The sequence below is a fragment of the Felis catus genome, chromosome B3 (assembly GCF_018350175.1).
Source record: "Felis catus isolate Fca126 chromosome B3, F.catus_Fca126_mat1.0, whole genome shotgun sequence".
Lineage (NCBI taxonomy): Eukaryota > Metazoa > Chordata > Mammalia > Carnivora > Felidae > Felis > Felis catus.
In genome coordinates this window covers 141792106-141807798 of record NC_058373.1, presented here as the reverse complement: position 1 = coordinate 141807798, position 15693 = coordinate 141792106, and the positions used below count along the sequence as shown (strand labels likewise).

The window sequence follows — 15693 nt, the reverse complement described above, 5'->3', positions numbered from 1 at the left end:
GATTCTCTTCTTTCTCTCTGCCCCCCCCCCCACACACACACACATGTGCTCTCTCCTTTCTCTCTCTCAAGATAAACAGTAAACATAAAAGAAAAAAAAAACATGGCTAGTCCAAGTTAATATGTTCTGTGTGTGTAGACGCTGGGTTGATTGGATATAAAAAATGCTTTAAAAATCTCATTAATATTTTTATATTAACTGTTACATGATCATTTTTGAATATGCTGCATTAAAGAAAATATATTATTAAAATTCACTTCACCGATTTCGTTTTACTTATTTAACATGGCTACTAGACAATTTTAAATTATGGTTGCATAGTATTGGACAGCCCTGCAGACAGTGGTTCTCAAAGTATGGCCCCTAAGCCAGCAGCTTCAGCATCAGCCGGGGTCACAATGCAAATGCTCAGCCCCACTGAGATTTATGGAGTCAAGAACTCTGATGGGCCCCCAGCAACCTGTGTTTTAACCAGCCCCACAAGTGTTTCTGCTCAAGTTTGAGAATGCCAGACAGGAAGTGGTTTCCCAGCGGGAATTGTTGAGGGAGATGCAGGTCTGAAGTGGCTGTCCTCTGAACACGGGACGAACGCCCTGGCCTGGCTGGGGCTTTGTGAGAGGGATGCAGGTAAACAAGGAACAAACGAGGCCCCATCAGGGGTGCTCAGCCACACCTGGAATGTCCCTGCAGCATTGGGCTCCAGGGACTCGAGAACTAAGCTGTGTGATACTTGGGCTGTAGCAGCCCCTCTCTGGACCATGTTCCGAGAGAGCACTCTAACTGCCGACCCAATTAGAGGGGGTGATGGCAGAGGCTGATAGGGAACAGAGGGAGCCTTGACCCCTGGGGTCAGCCCTTATCCCAGAGACCAGGAGGACTCTGAGGCAGGAGCAAAGTCCCTGGGGACAGAGTCACTTGGGAACACCCCTTCCGCAGCCAGCCGTAGGCAGTGGAGTAAAAGGAGCACTGGACAGGGAGTCGGAACCCGGCTCTGCCTCTCTCTGGCCTTGTGTCCCCATCTGCACGATGCCAGGGGCCAAGGGGAGGTGGGGGAGACACTGAATTCAAGGCTCTTTAGGCAGCAGCGTGACCGCCCCCAGAGCCCTACTGCCTGGTTTCTAATGTTGGCCGTATGACATTCGGCAAGTAACGAAGCCTCACTGGGCCTTGGTTTCCACATCTGTACAATGGAAGGTGACCATAACACCCGCCTCGTAAAGTTAACATGAGGATCGAATGACTGAATATTAAGTAAAACTTTTAAACGGTGCCTGGCACATAGTAGGTGCTCAGCAAACGTCAGCCACCCGCCTGTATTACTACTTAAGGAGCGGTGTGCCTGTGTCAACCTCCTTGCTGGGAGTCAGGCTGAAGCCTAAGCCTTGTTTGGAGCCTGAGGGGGTCACGAGGTGGGGGACCGGAGGGGGGCAGCACCCCATCCAGAGGCGCGGAAGGGCCTGGGGCTGCGCCCAGTTGTCCCACAAACAACAGTGACACTCGGGGCCCCGCTGAGGGCTGGACCGCTCCACCACTTGCGGAAGGTACCAGGAGCCCCAGATGGTGGCACCAGGCTGCCACTGCTGAGGTACAATGGGAGATGCCCCCTGTCACCTGCACCCCACTTCCCAGGCCACACCTGGTGGCATCCTGGCCTTCAGGCCTTGGAATGAAAAGGGGGCTCAACAGGGTGGGGAGGGGCAGAGTGTGGAGGAGCCCCAGGAAGAGGCTGCTTCGAGCCACCCGCCCCCAATTCCAGGCTTGGGGAAAAACAGCTCTGGTTGCCCAACTGGGGAGGGCCATGGGGCCACCCTGCTCTGAGGGCCCCCCAGCTTCCCTGGGCTCTAGTCTCAGCTCAGCCCCATCTGGGACAGGCCTAAGACACTCAGCCCCCCAGGCTTGTTCGGCCTGAATAGTCCCCAATGACCCTCCCAGCTCCTAGCACTGTTCGGAATGTCCCCACGACTGCGGAAGATACCCGTCAGCCACCGCTGGGCAGTGGGAGGAGGCTGATGGCCCACGGCGGGCAGGAACACCCCTGGGCCAAGCTGCATCGCCCTTGGCCTGGCAGCACTGGAGCCAGAGGGTGCAACGGTTAGGGTACCAGCAGGTGCAAGAGCTAGGCTGCGTGTGCTCTCATCTGGCTTCTCCCCTCCCTGGCTGTGCGCCTCAGTTTCTCCACCCGTAAAATGATGAGGAGAAGAGTGCCGTTCAAAGGCTCAAATGAGTTCCCACATACTGTGCCATCTGGACAATGGTGCCCAGCACACGGGCCACACTCAACGGCAGGGGCTATGGTTTCCAGGCAGGGCTCAACAGGGCCAGGCAAGCGGCCAGGGCCCAGGGCCCTTGCCAACCCCACTCAAGGCAGAGGTATGAGGAGTCCCGGAGGTGACCCTGAGCTTTCGTATGCCGTCCCGGATTCCGCACTCAGTGTCAGGGAGCAGCCAGGAGGCACGCCCCAGCCTTGCCTGTACCTTTTCCTCTGCTGGGCACAACCACCCCTGTGCCAGCTCAACTCTCAGGATAATGGATGGACAGGTTGGGCTGGGATGACCCACCCAGAGCCCCAACAGGCCCTGACATGGGCTCTATCCTGTCCTCACTGCCCAGTGACCATCTGCTTGCTCTCTCTGCGCCCCCACCCCCCAACAGAGGCTATGCCCAACTACACTTGACAAGCCTTGACAGACCTGCATGGAGCGGCTGGGGGGGGGGAGGGACTTAATGGGCAAAGGAACTTCCACCAGCCCCCCTCCTCCGTCCCCACCTCCAGATCCCAGGCAGCATGGATCAGAGAGAAGAGGCAGGAAGGGGGTTGTAAACAGTGACGTTGTTGGCACAGCTTTGGGTGACAGAGCATCAGTAGTCTTTCTGGACTCCTGGGGGAAACCGCTGGAGGAATCGGGGGTCCCTGGGATTTCACTGAGCCGTGTGGGGATGGAGATGACCGAAGTGGCTCCAGCGCCCCCGATACGGCCTTTAAAGTGGAGAATCCTGATGCCTCACTCACTCGCTGGGGGCCGTGGTGCTTGGAGTGGCCAGATGGGTGGCTTCTGTCCCAGTGAGCACTGGAGAGTCAGGTCTCAGGGCCAGGGGACCCAGCACTGTCCCCAGAGCACCCACATAGACTCAGCATGACAATGAAGCCCAAGATGACCAGAAGGCTTCTCCCAGAGGTCATCCAGTACCCCCTCCCCAGGCGCTCACCTCCCCCTAGGCAGCCTGACCCTCACTCAGATGCCATGGCCCACGGGTCAGCCCAGACCCATTGGTCTAATACCTTCCCTTGGCCCCACTGCCTTCCTGTTCTCTTGGGCACCTCTGACTGCTGGGCCACGGGTTCTCAGGCTATGCTCCAGATGGTCCAGGGCCTTCCACTCCAGCCCTGGGCCGGACAGGCCTGGTCCCCTCCCTCGGTCTGCCAGCTGTGCCTCTGTTAACTCGGCCAAGGGCCATGTCTGCCCTTGAAGAGTAGTAGCCCTCAGTGCTCAGGGTCCAGGGCCCGACTGTGTTCCTGCACATGCCTGAGATGTCTGGGAGTAAGGAAAGAACACCTGGGGCCCATGAGCACACAGACCCCAACACGCTGTGGCTTCTGGTCTGCAGAAGACACACAGGCAGGGACACAGAGCCCGCATGAGCCCCGCACACACCTCACACGGGGCCGCAGGACAGCGTTACAGATGGGCCCCCTCCGCCTCCAGACTCGGGCGCGCACCTGGCACGCACCTGGCGCGCTCAGGGCGGAGGAGCCCTGCCGGGCCCCGGCGGGAAGGAGGTGGCCTGGCCGGCCGGCAGGTGCTCGCCTACAGGTCAGGGTCCTGGTGGCTGCACACGACGCCCGCGTCCTCCTGGTGCCCGCAGTTGTGCGTGCCCACGGCGGCGTGCGTGCACTCCAGCAGGTTGCGCTCGCCGCCCGCGCAGCGCACGTCGTCCAGGAGGATGGGCAGCCCGTGGCCCTCGCCGAACTCCGCGCGCTTGGTGGCCCGCACGGCGTGCGCAAAGCCCAGCTGGCGGCACACGACGGCGGCGGCCTTGGTGTCCCAGGCGTCGTCGCACACGGTGCCCCAGCGGCCACCCGCGAACACCTCCACGCGCCCGCGGCCGGGACTCAGGCCCGCGGGCCGCACCAGGCGCACGGCGCCGTTCGAGGGCGCGGGGTCAGCCGTGCCCGGTCGCCCCCGCCGCCGCCCGCCGCCCCTCCGGCCCCCCGGCCGCCGAGTGGGCCGCGCGGGCCGCGGGGTGGGCGCGGGCCGAGCGGCCGTGGGGCGGCTGCGGCGGGGCGCCTTGGTGGGTGCACGCGCTGTGGGCCGTGGGGTGCTCTCCTCCCTCCGGATGAACTCTGCGCAGAGGAAGAGCGTGCGGTCAGAGGGACCCCAGCTGCCCACACCACCCCTGCTCTCCACCCAGGAATGCACACTGCCCCCCTCCACCCCTCACAAGGGGAAAATGTTCTCATTCTGCCCTGGGCTCTGACCCTGAGGATGGGGTACCTCTTGGAGGTGCCAGCCTGGAGCTGGGTGTGAGGTGCTTCTTCATTCTGTGCACACTAGCTGGCAGCTGGCTTACGCCAGTCTGCTACTGGGGTCTCCCCGCCTTGCCCTAGTCTTGGCCTTCTGGGAGTCTCTAGTCTGGGAGCAGGGACGCGAGACAGACCCTCACGCTGTTAACTCGTGAGCCCCGTGGAGGGGAAGGAGTGTCTGGGAGGGCTTCTCGGGCAAGTGACTCTTTCTGGTTCCAATCTCCTGCGTAGGGGTGAGGACGCTGACGCCCACCGATGAGAAGAAAGTGAGGATCTATCTCATCTAAGGCAGACGGGCAGGACGGGAACTGGAGGGCGCAGGGCCTCCAACGTGAAGTTCTCTCCTCCAGGCTGCTGGCTGGGGGCTGGGGCCCACACTGACCAGAGCTGGGGTCCAGGGCAGGGTACCCTGGCCATCTACCCCAACACGGGGCCTGGATACAGTAGGCGTGGGGAGCTGAGGCGGGCGACTCCCTGCGTCCCTGCAGCACGTGGCCCTCACACTTGGCCCTGGTCGGCCACAGAGATAAACCTCACCCTCCATGAGACGCTGCCAGGAGAGACGGCACTCCCAGACTACGCCATTACTACGGGGAGGGATCCCAGGGCCACCAGTCCAAACCCTAAACCTCCCCACCTCAGCTGAGATGAAGGCTGAGAAAGGGTCTTAATTCGAGGCCACGTGCAGGTCAGGGCCAGGAGCCCAGCGACATGGGCCAGACGCTTCCCTCCCTGCACACTGGCCCCCAGGCCACCCGCAGGGAAGGACTTCCGGCCCCCAGGCTGCCTCGCTTCTGCTTTGGCTCTTGCCGGTCCCCGCTGCCTAGACTGCGCCCCCACCCCACCTCCAGCGGACCTTCCTCGTCATTCCAGGCCCCAACCCTCAGCCTCCAGGAACCCCCCACCCCCACCCCAGTCTTGCACTGCTCTGGGTCCCCATGGCAGCTGGCACACACTTCTGTAAAGGCCCTGGGGCCATAAGTGACTTCTCTGTCGGTCTCAGCCAGGACAGGGCCCGGTCTGCCTTCTCCTGTGGCCCCAGCATCCAGCACCGAATGGGTAACTATAGAAAGTGCCAGAAACTGCTGAATGAATGGAAAACCCGCCAAGGCCTGGAACCAGCTGCCGCTAAAATGAACGTCCCAAAACACTGAGCTCATTCCTTCCCCCAACTTTCCTCTCCTGGGGGCACCGCCTCCTCAGGGCTGGCCACCCCCAACTGCCAGGTGTCGAGCACGCCCCCTCTTCCTGCCCCCCTATCCCTCAGCCCACCCACTGGTGATCTATCTGTTGGGCACACTTGGCCCACTGAAGTATTTCCTTTGGCCTGCAGGGCGATTTTTTAAATTTCGAACCAGAGTTGCCCAAATTTGCAAATGGGGAGATCGTATATAACCACCCGAGCAGGCAGGGACCGTGTCTGTCTTCCTCAGCGGTATGTCCCCAGCATGAAGCACGTATGTGGTAAGCAAATGGATGGAGGGATGGATGGGTGCATTTTTCCTGCTTCTCTTAAGAATGGATGGTCTGGCAGACCTGGTCTGTGTTCCCACCTAGCTGGGGCCCCGGGGATAAGACCCCTCTTCAGGCATACCCTTTCAGTTGGCCCCCAGGGACCATCATCCGTGGCCTTGGCTGGCCCTCAGGTCATGGGTTTGCACCCACCTCCCTCTCCACCGAGCTGGTCACAACGGAACCATCCTATGGCGGCCCCAGGCAAATGCCCCCTCTCCTGGGGCTCTTGCACCTGAAATGACTCGTTCCAGTCTTGCTCCCCTGCAGATCGACCCACTGTCTCTGCCCCCAAGAGCTCTGAGTGCACCTGGCCTGGCGCCCGCCGTCTCTCCCTGTTCCCTGCCCCCTTGAGGCCACTTACCCATGACCTGGGTTTAAAGAGCTCCATCAGCTTTAACTGAGTGTCTGATGTGTGCCACTCCCAGTGCTAGGCACAGGGGCCCAGGAAGGGCATCCAGGGCCAGCTGGAAGGACCCTCCACCCAGCCGCTACGGGCTACAGGAGCTTCCCTCCCTCGCCGTGTGGACACTTACTTTCTTTGGGCACGAAACGGATGAGGCGGCTCCTCACCTTCACCCGGGAAGGCTGGATCTGGCACGTGCCGGGTGGTGCCCGTCTGCCGACACACAGGAGGTCATGAGCGCCGCCCCCGCCCGGGGAGCCCGCCCCGAGCATGTCCCTCTGCCACCCGCTCTCCCCCTGCAGCCAGGCAGGTTGCGCGGCCAGGCCCAGGCAGGTGTGGACAGTATCAATGGGGGCCATCTGTGGAGGCACCTGCGGTGTGGCCCGTGGCAGCCTGCGTGCCCCAGGCTCTAGGAGCCCAACCCCGGGACAGAGATCCTGCCAAGGGCCCGCTCGGCCTCTGCTCCGAGAGCACAGGGGCGGGCGGCTCAGGCTTTCCTGGGCCACTTGGGATTCAGAGCATGAACTGTCCTTGGGAATGTGATCAGCCCACTTCTGTAACTGCAGCCGCAGCCCGATTCCTGAGCCCCACCGGAGCCCCCACGCCGCACAGCCTTTGAGGAGGGTCTCTCTCTCTGCCCCTCTGGCTCCTGGATTTTGGTGATGCGGCATGTGAGGGCAAGGTAAGGTCGGTCTAGAGATAAAGGGCCAGGGAGAGCCTCAGGGCTGGCACCAGAGGCTGAGGGATCCGGGGCCCTGGAGGGTGGGGTTTGAGAGGACTGGGAGAAAAAAAAAAGAGTCTGAGAAGGGTTGCCAGGGCTATGAATTGGGCCTCCTTTGACATCCCCGAGGGGCACAAGGAAGGAATGGGATTCCATTTTAATTAGCTTTTGGCTGTCGATCTGTGACTCTCTGAATGGGACCGGCCCTATTCTGGGTCTGGCCCACGTGAGCCCAGACTTCAATAGGGTCCCGGCAGCACAAGGGGAAAGCCCGAGGGGTGAATGGCCATGTGACACGAGGTGACTTCCAGACCGGCTTGGCCAAAGAGGGAAACTGAGGAGGGATATGGGCCTTCCCGCACCCAGAGACCGAAGACGCACGGCCAGGCACACTCGCTTCTCAAAGCTGCAGAGCGGGTGGGTTTCCTGTTGCCCTGAACCCCAGGTAGTACCCACACACTTCAGACAGGCCCAGCACGGTTTTGTTCCTTAAGGAAATCATGTAAAAACAAAAACGAAAACAAAAACTCTGTTCTGCTAAAGGTGGGAGATACCCCCCCCCCCAATGCCACAGTCGTTGTGTCGGGGCAGTGCTGGATGCCCCTGCCCCACTCGCCCACCCCTGATTTCTTCATTCCCCGTGTTCTGCAAGGGAGCCTCTAGGCAGTACGTTGTGGGTGCAGAGAAAGACATGCATTCTAACAGAGACACACAAAAGGGACGAGGGAGAGGGCGGGAAGGGAAGGAGTCTAGCCCGTTTCTGGCTCCCTACTCCAGGAGATCTAGAACAAGAGACCTCCCTAAGCCTTGGGTTCCCTCCGTCACCAGGAAAGGGCGCTGCGTGGCGAAAGATGACGGGTCTGAGGCAGCCTCTGGTATGAATGACATGCTCCATATATGTGATATTTCCTTAGAGAAGCACTCTTTAAAAAAAGGGGGGGGGGAATAACCTAAATGGCCAAGGAATGGGTAAGATAATTATGGCGCAGTGACTCAACAGCAAATTACACAGCCATTAAAAATGATCCTTTGGAGAGTGCTGTTACACGGTGGAGATGTGTATACAACGCGGGGAAAACGAACAAAGAAAAATGCAAAGTTTGCGTGTGCTCCTTTGCGTTGACGTGAGTCCTGGAACTAGCAGATAAAGCCCTAGGAGACCTGGGGCAAATGGAAAGGAGATAAGAAAGGAGGGAGTATTTCTGTGTTTCCTAATAATGATATCAAGAACGAATAGATTTGTGTTAAAAAAAAAAAAAAAGTGTGGTCAACAAGGAATGTCTGGGAGGCTGTCACAGGCCAGAGGAAGCTAAGGAGACAGGATGGGTGAGCGTAACATGGCATTCTGGACAGGATCCTGGAGCGGCAAAGGGACAGCAGGGGAAATCCAGAGAAACCCTTTAATTAATAGCAATGTGCCGATATCGGTTCATGCACTGCGACCCTGATGATGCAAGATGTTTACGACAGAGGACATCAGGCGAGGGGTGTGTGGGAAATTCTGAACTATCTTTGCAATTTGTCTGGAAATCTAAGCCTACTCTAATTTTTTTTTAATTATTTTTTTTAAAGTGCGATGATGTTTTTCAGGATTTTTCCAAAACCAGAGTGTTTCAAAGGTCAGGGTGACTGTCTGTGCCGGGGTCTGCCACACGTGACCGGATGCTTCGAGAGCACCTGAGGCTGTGTGCTGGGGGGGGGGGGGGGGTGAGCACCAGCCGGGCACACGGCAGGGGCAGCTGGCCCAGGGGCAGAATGGAGGCCGACTGAGAAGCAAAACTCTAAGGGCGGAGAAGGGGCTGAAGAAAGATCACCATCATTCATCAGGCGTGCCTGGGTCTCTGCTCTATGCTGCAGGCCAGGCCCAGGGCCAGCGCCGACTTTGAAATAGTGAAGACGACAGTCTTAGCCCTGGAGACTCCAGGGCCAGGGAGAGAGTACAGATTAGGGGTCTGAGTGGCGAGAGCCTAGGGGAGCCCCCGACCAAGCCTGGAGGGAAAGGATCCTTGGAGGCAGTGAGGCCTGAGGCGAAGGGTGGGGCTGTGCAGCGGAGGGGTCGGGGCAGGGCTCCAGAGCCAGCTGCCTCGTCCCAACCCCAGCTCTGGCTCTGGCTGGACCCCGGGCACTCGACTTTACGTGACTTCTATCCCTGCAAACTAAGCAGCTGAGAAGTCAGTGAGCTTCACGGGGAAGGAGTCAGAACACCGCCCGGCACCAAATCAGTGGCTTTCCATGCAGAAGCAAAACAGAGACGGGCAGGGGGAGGGTCAGGGAGGTGTTCTGAAAGCTCCAGCAGGTTCCACACAGTAGCCAGTGGCTTGGTTTCCCCAAGGGAAGGTGGGAGGGCAGCCTTGCGGTGGGGACAGGCGGGCATCAGGGTATCTCAGAGGGAAGTCAGGGGCTGGGGGCCTGTCGGGTGGCGCGGGGGTGGGCTGGCCGAGGAGTGAGGGGCATGTCAGAGAGGAGAAAGTCCAGGGTTGGGGCGTGAGCAGAGCTGGATTCGAGGTGGCATATCCAGTTTTGAGTCCTGGGTCTGCCCCTCACCAGCACTATGGGCTTGGCCAGTCACTTCCCTTCTCTGGGTCTCAGTGCTCCCTTCTGAAAAATGGGGCTATGAGTGATACCCACCCACCCCCCGCCCCCAGGGGGTGGCAGAGAGGAAAAGAAGGCAATGGAGGCGAGGACCCCTGGCAGACAGCAGGAGCCCAGGCAGTGCCGTGGGCGGGGCTCACCTGGAAGGGTCGATCACTTTGTAGACAACCCCACGGGCCGCTGCGGCGCTCGGCACGCCCGTTGACATGAAGTACAGCTCCCCTTGGGCGAGAAACCAGGCCAGGAGTGAGAACACGGCCTGGGATACGGTCCCGACCGGCCCCCCCCCGCCCCCCGGCTCCTCTCAGGCTCTGACACGGACCCCGACCCCAGAGAGCCGTGCCAGGGGCCTTCCAGGTCTGCAGGAACCAGAGGCTGGGAAAGAGAGCAGTCTACAGCAGTCTCCGGGGCTGCGGGCGGCTCTGCCGGGACCGACCCACCGTCTTGCCTCCTCCCTGGGGACCCAGCCCCACCCTGGTCCCCGCCTGGCTTCATGCACAGCACCACCTGGGCACAGGGAGGGGCCACAGCCCAGCTCCCCAGCCAACTGCTTGCTGCTTACTGTTGGCACATGTGGCCCTTTGAGCCCCGGCTTCCTTATCCCCAACATGGGACGTAGGGGATCCTAGGGCTATAATAAGGATTCAAAGAGCACCGACTAAATGCTCAATCGATATTAGCTATTGTCACTGTTGCTATTATTGTCATCCTCAGGATCCGGGTCCTGCCAAGTCCTGGAGACTAGAGTCTCTCTCCACTGACCAGCAGGCATCTCCCAGGCAGGTGGCAGGGGCAGAAGAGTCCACGCTTGAAGTGGGGGGCAGGGCTCCTGCGCTGAGCCCCATGTGCGCGCCTATAGCTCAGGGACAGCCCCACTTGGAGCCTCAGTTTCCTCGACCTCTCGGGGCCCCTGAGAGTTATGAGCACCTGGATACTCTGAGCAAATGTGAGTTCTTTCTGTCCTCACCCTCATCCCGCCCCCTGGTTCTTGCTGCCAGAGGCACCAATGCCCAGGAAATAGGCTTCATCGTTCCCACCTTACAGATGAGAAAACGAGAGGCTCAGAGAGGTTAAGCGACTTGTCCAAAGTCACACAGCTGGTGAGTGGTTAAGCCAGGCCTGGAACTCAGGAATGTCTGCTGCCCCCAAGTCCTCCTTCATCACTGTAGGACACATGGGGGCTGGGAGGCCCAGACACAGCCCACGTTGTGATTCAATGGGACAGTTCAGCCATGCTAATACTTCTGTCATTGGAAGAGTACAGTGAAGAGTTCTCCCAAGGATGGGGGTGGTCCCCAAGGAACCACTAAGTTGGACAGAGAGGTGAGAACTCAGAGGAAGGCATATTTGTGGGGACAGATGCAGTCAGGGAGGGCTGCATGGGGGTGGGGTCTGAGAATCAAGGCCCAAGAAACCCAGGGAATTCCACAAAGGGGAAGACGCTTGCAGTGGGGGGGGGGGGGGAGCAACTTGTGTAACTGGGGTAGACCCAGCTGTGGTGGGGAGCCTGGGGCTGGGGAGGGCAGGATGCTGAGTGCTCAATGGCCTCTGACACCCTGCCCCCAGGAGCACCAGCCCTGCTTTGGTGGGGTTGGGGTGGTAAATAGGTCCCCAAGGTGATGATGCAACCGTACCCCAGGAGGACAGCCCCTGCTGGAGAGAACCCATGTCATAGGTATGGATTTGCTGTGCAGCCTTGGGCTGTGACTTCCCTCTCTGGGCCTCTTTCTGAAGAGTGGCCCCTGAGAGCCCCTGTCTCCTCCCTGGCTGTGCAGCCCTCACACCTACACTCCAGGCCCTGGGAGTGACTCGGGTCTCCCTGCACATGCCGCTGCCTCCTTCTGGAATGCTCTTTTCCAAGGTCAGTCTTCCTTTGGCTGACCAAGCTTGAGCTCAAGGCCCTGGGAGGCCTCTGGGGGCCAGGCTGGGTACAGTCCCCCCACCCCCACCTCTGTAAGGTGATGGGCTTGGACCAGGCACACTCCTTGGCCTGTCAGCCTGGTCTGCTGGGAGCCACAGCCCCCACCGGCGCCCTACCCAGGGCCACACTGCCCTCTTCTCTCTGCTGTGTGGACTGTCCCGGAGAACCCCAGGCCAGCAGAGGTCCCTGTGGCCAATTTGCAAATGTCAGGAGAACAACTGGAGAGGTAGGAGCCTGAGCCCGGGGCTGGGGAAGGACTGTCTGTGTTGGACCCCAGGGCTCTGTGCCTTCCAGGGGTCGCCCTCCTGAGCTCACCAGTGTGCTGCCCCCGGGCCGTGTGGTTTAGAGGAGCCTCCTCCCGGCTCTCCATTACTTGGTGTCACTCAGAGGGCTGAACAAGGGCCCCTTGGAAACTGCACCTTCCAAGTCCTGCTCCGGTGGGGGGGGGGAGGGCGCCCCTCCTTCCAAAACACATTAACCCCCTACTGGCCGAAAGAAAAGGCTTTCAAGGTCCAGTGGGTTTGGGAGGGCAGTGGGGGGCTGGGGCTGCCCTTTTGAAAATTTAGACTGTGACGGGTGTCATCCAACAAAGGTTTCCCAGACTTAGGCCTGGGGGCTCTGGGCCCTGGGCCCTGCAGGGGATACCCCTCCAAAGGTCCCTGGGTGGGCGTTGCCTAGCAACCCTGCCAAGCATCCCCCAGGCCCCACTGGGGGCCCCTCAGCTTTTGTCCAGGGACAATCGGGGCCAAGGACAAAGGCAGGAGGCTGGAGCAGGATCCAGCCTCCATGGCCCCTCATCCTCTCCCCTCCCTCCCTGTTCCTTGCATTGAAAATGCAAGAGCCTGAATGGGAACCCACTAACAAGAGTATCCACAAAGGGTGTTCAAGAGGGCGGTGTCCACCCACCTTCTGAAGACTGTGTGGCTTAATTTTACAGTCCAGATTTCTTGGGTCTTCACGAACCCAGGGTGGTAGAGGTCTGGAACACAGTCCCCCCCCCACCCCCGCCAGCCTGCATTTCCACCATCATAAACCCCTTCCCGGTCTGCTCACTCCACATCATTATTTGCAGCCTAGAAGCGGCCTTGCAGGGAGAAGCGGGGTCAGGGACACTGTTCCCATCTTCCGGATGGGGAGAAAGAAGCTCGGGCTGGTGGGGACTGATGTCCCGGCAAGGTCTCAGGCCACTGCACACTCGCTCCCCAGCCTGAAGGGGATTTCAGGCCCGAGACCCCGTCCCTGGAATCCCGGGCCCAGAGGACCCACGGGGTGGGGGTGCGGGGGGATCAGTCCGGGGCCTGCGGCCTGGACAGAGAGGCCTCAGGGCCTCAGGAGCGCTCACCAGCTTCGTCCTCTGCAAAGGAGATGATATGAGGGTGGTAGTTGTTAATGAGGCCTGGGAACGCACAGGTCTGGCCTCGACCCATGCAGATCTCACTGTAGCGCCACTGGCCCGTCTCCAGGTTCTCTCGGAGGGACATCAGACGCCTGCAAAGAAGGATGAGCTGCAGGGTCCTGGCTGGCGTGCTGCCCGGGGGAACCCAACCCACAATCCCTCCAGCCACTCGTACTATTCACGCAACAGGGACCATACGTCATTTGCGGGATCCGGTGTAAAATCAGCATACAGGATCCCTTGTTCAAAAACTACCAAGTATCTCAATACAGTGAGAGCAGAACTTGACCGCTGTGCGGTCAAGCGTGGGCCCTTCCGAGCGTGAGGTCTGTGCATCCGCACAGGCTGCACGTCCATAAGGCTGGCCCTCCATGCTCCCTGGTGGTCTAGCAGTTAGGATCTCATAAAGCGGGCCCCGCCACATTCTTCACTGGGCACGTACTATGCACCAGGGGACAAACCTGTCCCCTGCCCCCCCTCAGCTTAGCCCCACCCAGTGACCTGCGGTCAAGAGCCTCGGAATCCTCCATGCCTGGTGGCCGTAAGTTTGTACATACTCTGGAGCCGCCTCCACTTTGGAGACGCTTGGGCATCTTCAGAATATGCTGATCTTGCCCCTTACTCCCTTCTCCCCCCGTCCATCACCAGGCCCTGCTTGGACATGCCCTCCTCCAGGAAGCCCTCCTGACTGCCCCTGCGCCGGGCTCCCCCAGCACTGCACACGGGCTGTCTGAGGCTGCACTCGAGTGGACCCGGCGTGGGCCTGTCTCCCTGACTGGGGCGCAAGGGAATTTCAGCCCTGTTGCCCTCCCCCTGATTCAGCAGAAGGGCTTGGGAAAGGCTGGCAAAATTAGTGGAACGTGTGTGGTCGCACACACATCCGAAGAGACTTGGACGCTCTTGGGGGACAGCAGACGGGAGAAAGGAGACTCAGACAGAGAAACAGAGGCTTCGCGGGAAAGCTGAGTGGCAGAAGAGGATCCTAAGGAAGGGGCGGAGCTTGGAGAGGATCCAGCATCCAGAGGCCCAGGTCAGGGTCGGTGCGGGGGCTGACACAAACCAACCTCGGGTCAGCAGCCTGCAAGAGGTGACAATTCTCTGGCCAGCCTCAGGCTTCCTTATTTCTTTATTTCTACTCCTGGGGAACCCTGTTTAGCTGCCCTCAGGTGGAGAGGCCAGGGTGGGAAGTAAGAGCCACCAAATAGTGAGCGGATACTAGATTCTAAGTGCCGCGTATTAACTGATTCGGTCCCCAAACCCTAGGAAGCAACTACTATTCTCATCTCCATTTTACAGATGAGGAAACTGAAGCACAGAGAGGTGAAGTCACTGGCTTAAGGTCACACAGCTAATAGGCAGGCGGGCCAGGATCAGACCCAAGCCACCTCAGCTACACTTTTTTTTTTTTTTAAGCTTTTATTCTTGGGGTGTCTGGGTGGCTCAGTCAATACAGTGTCCAACTCTTGATTTTGGCTCAGGTCAGTCACGATCCCAGGGTTGTGGGATCGAGCCCTGTGTCAGGCTCGGCACTGAGTGTGGAGCCTGCCCAGGATTCTCCCTCTCCCTCTGTCTCTCCCTCTGCCCCACCCCAACTCGTGCATGCACGCACTCTCTCTCTCTCTCTCTGTCTGAAAAATAAATAAAGGGCTCCTGGGTGGCTCAGTCGGTTAAGTGTCTGACTTCGGCTCAGGTCATGATCTGGCCATTGGTGAGTTCAAGGCCATGTCGGGCTCTGTGCTGACAGCTTGGAGCCTAGAGCCTGCTTTGGATTCTGTGTGTGTCTCTCTCTCTCTCTCTCTCTCTCTCTCTCTCTCTCTCTCTCCCACTCCTCTGCTCACGCTCTGTCGCTCTCTCTCTCTCAAATAAACATTTAAAAAAATTAAAATAAATAAATTTTCATTGAAAAAAAGATGTTATTCTTAAGTAATCTCTACTTTAAAAAAAAAGCTTTGCTTGGGGTGGCACCCGGCTGGCTCAGTCTGTAGATATGCCACTCTTGATCTTGGGGTCGTGAGTTTGAGCCCCACGTTGGGGGTAGAGATTACTTAAAAATAAGATAAAATTAAAGGAACGAATTATTTTTAAAAAATTTTTGTACTTATTTAGTTAAATGTTTAAGGTTATTTATTTTGAGAGAGGGAGAGTGCATGCATGAGTTGGGGAGGGGCAGAGAGAGAGAGAGAGAGAGGGAGAATCCCAAGCAGGCTCTGCACTGTCAGCGTGGAGCCCGACTTGGGGCTCAAACTCACGACCTGAGTCGAAACCGAGAGTTGAACACTTAACCGACTGAGCCACCCAGGCGCCCCCATTTATTTTTTAAAGCAACCTCTACACCCGATGTGGGGCTCAAACTCACGCCCCCAAGATCAAGAGCTTCCTGTCCCTCCAACTGAGCCAGGCATCCCCCTCCCCAGCAGCACTTTTAAGCTTTGTGCCGGGTGTATGTCTTGCTTGAGGCCCTGTGGTCCTCAGTTTCCTCCTCTGGACAATGGGAGGATGAGGCGGTCATGGGCTCTCCTTGGGAAAGAGTCTGACCCACAGCAGGCTTAGGAGGTATGCTCACTTTTCTCGCTCCAAAATCTGATATATCCCAACCCTCACCCCATGCTCACACACACACACA

General features: G+C 58.8%; 1 protein-coding gene across 3 annotated transcripts in view; it reads right to left on the bottom strand.

Moving 5' to 3' along the window:
* Positions 1–175: 175 nt before the first annotated feature.
* Positions 176–15693, bottom strand: part of HHIPL1 (HHIP like 1) — a 30410-nt gene continuing 14892 nt past the window's right edge. For all 3 annotated transcript variants that reach the window (XM_023256207.2, XM_045060503.1, XM_023256208.2), the window contains 4 exons: positions 13017–13162; positions 9894–9975; positions 6571–6653; positions 176–4342 (listed from right to left, as the gene is read on the bottom strand). In XM_023256207.2, the coding sequence (XP_023111975.2) occupies positions 3807–4342; positions 6571–6653; positions 9894–9975; positions 13017–13162 (847 nt within the window). In that variant the 3' untranslated portion in view covers positions 176–3806. The remainder of the gene's footprint in view (positions 4343–6570; positions 6654–9893; positions 9976–13016; positions 13163–15693) is intronic.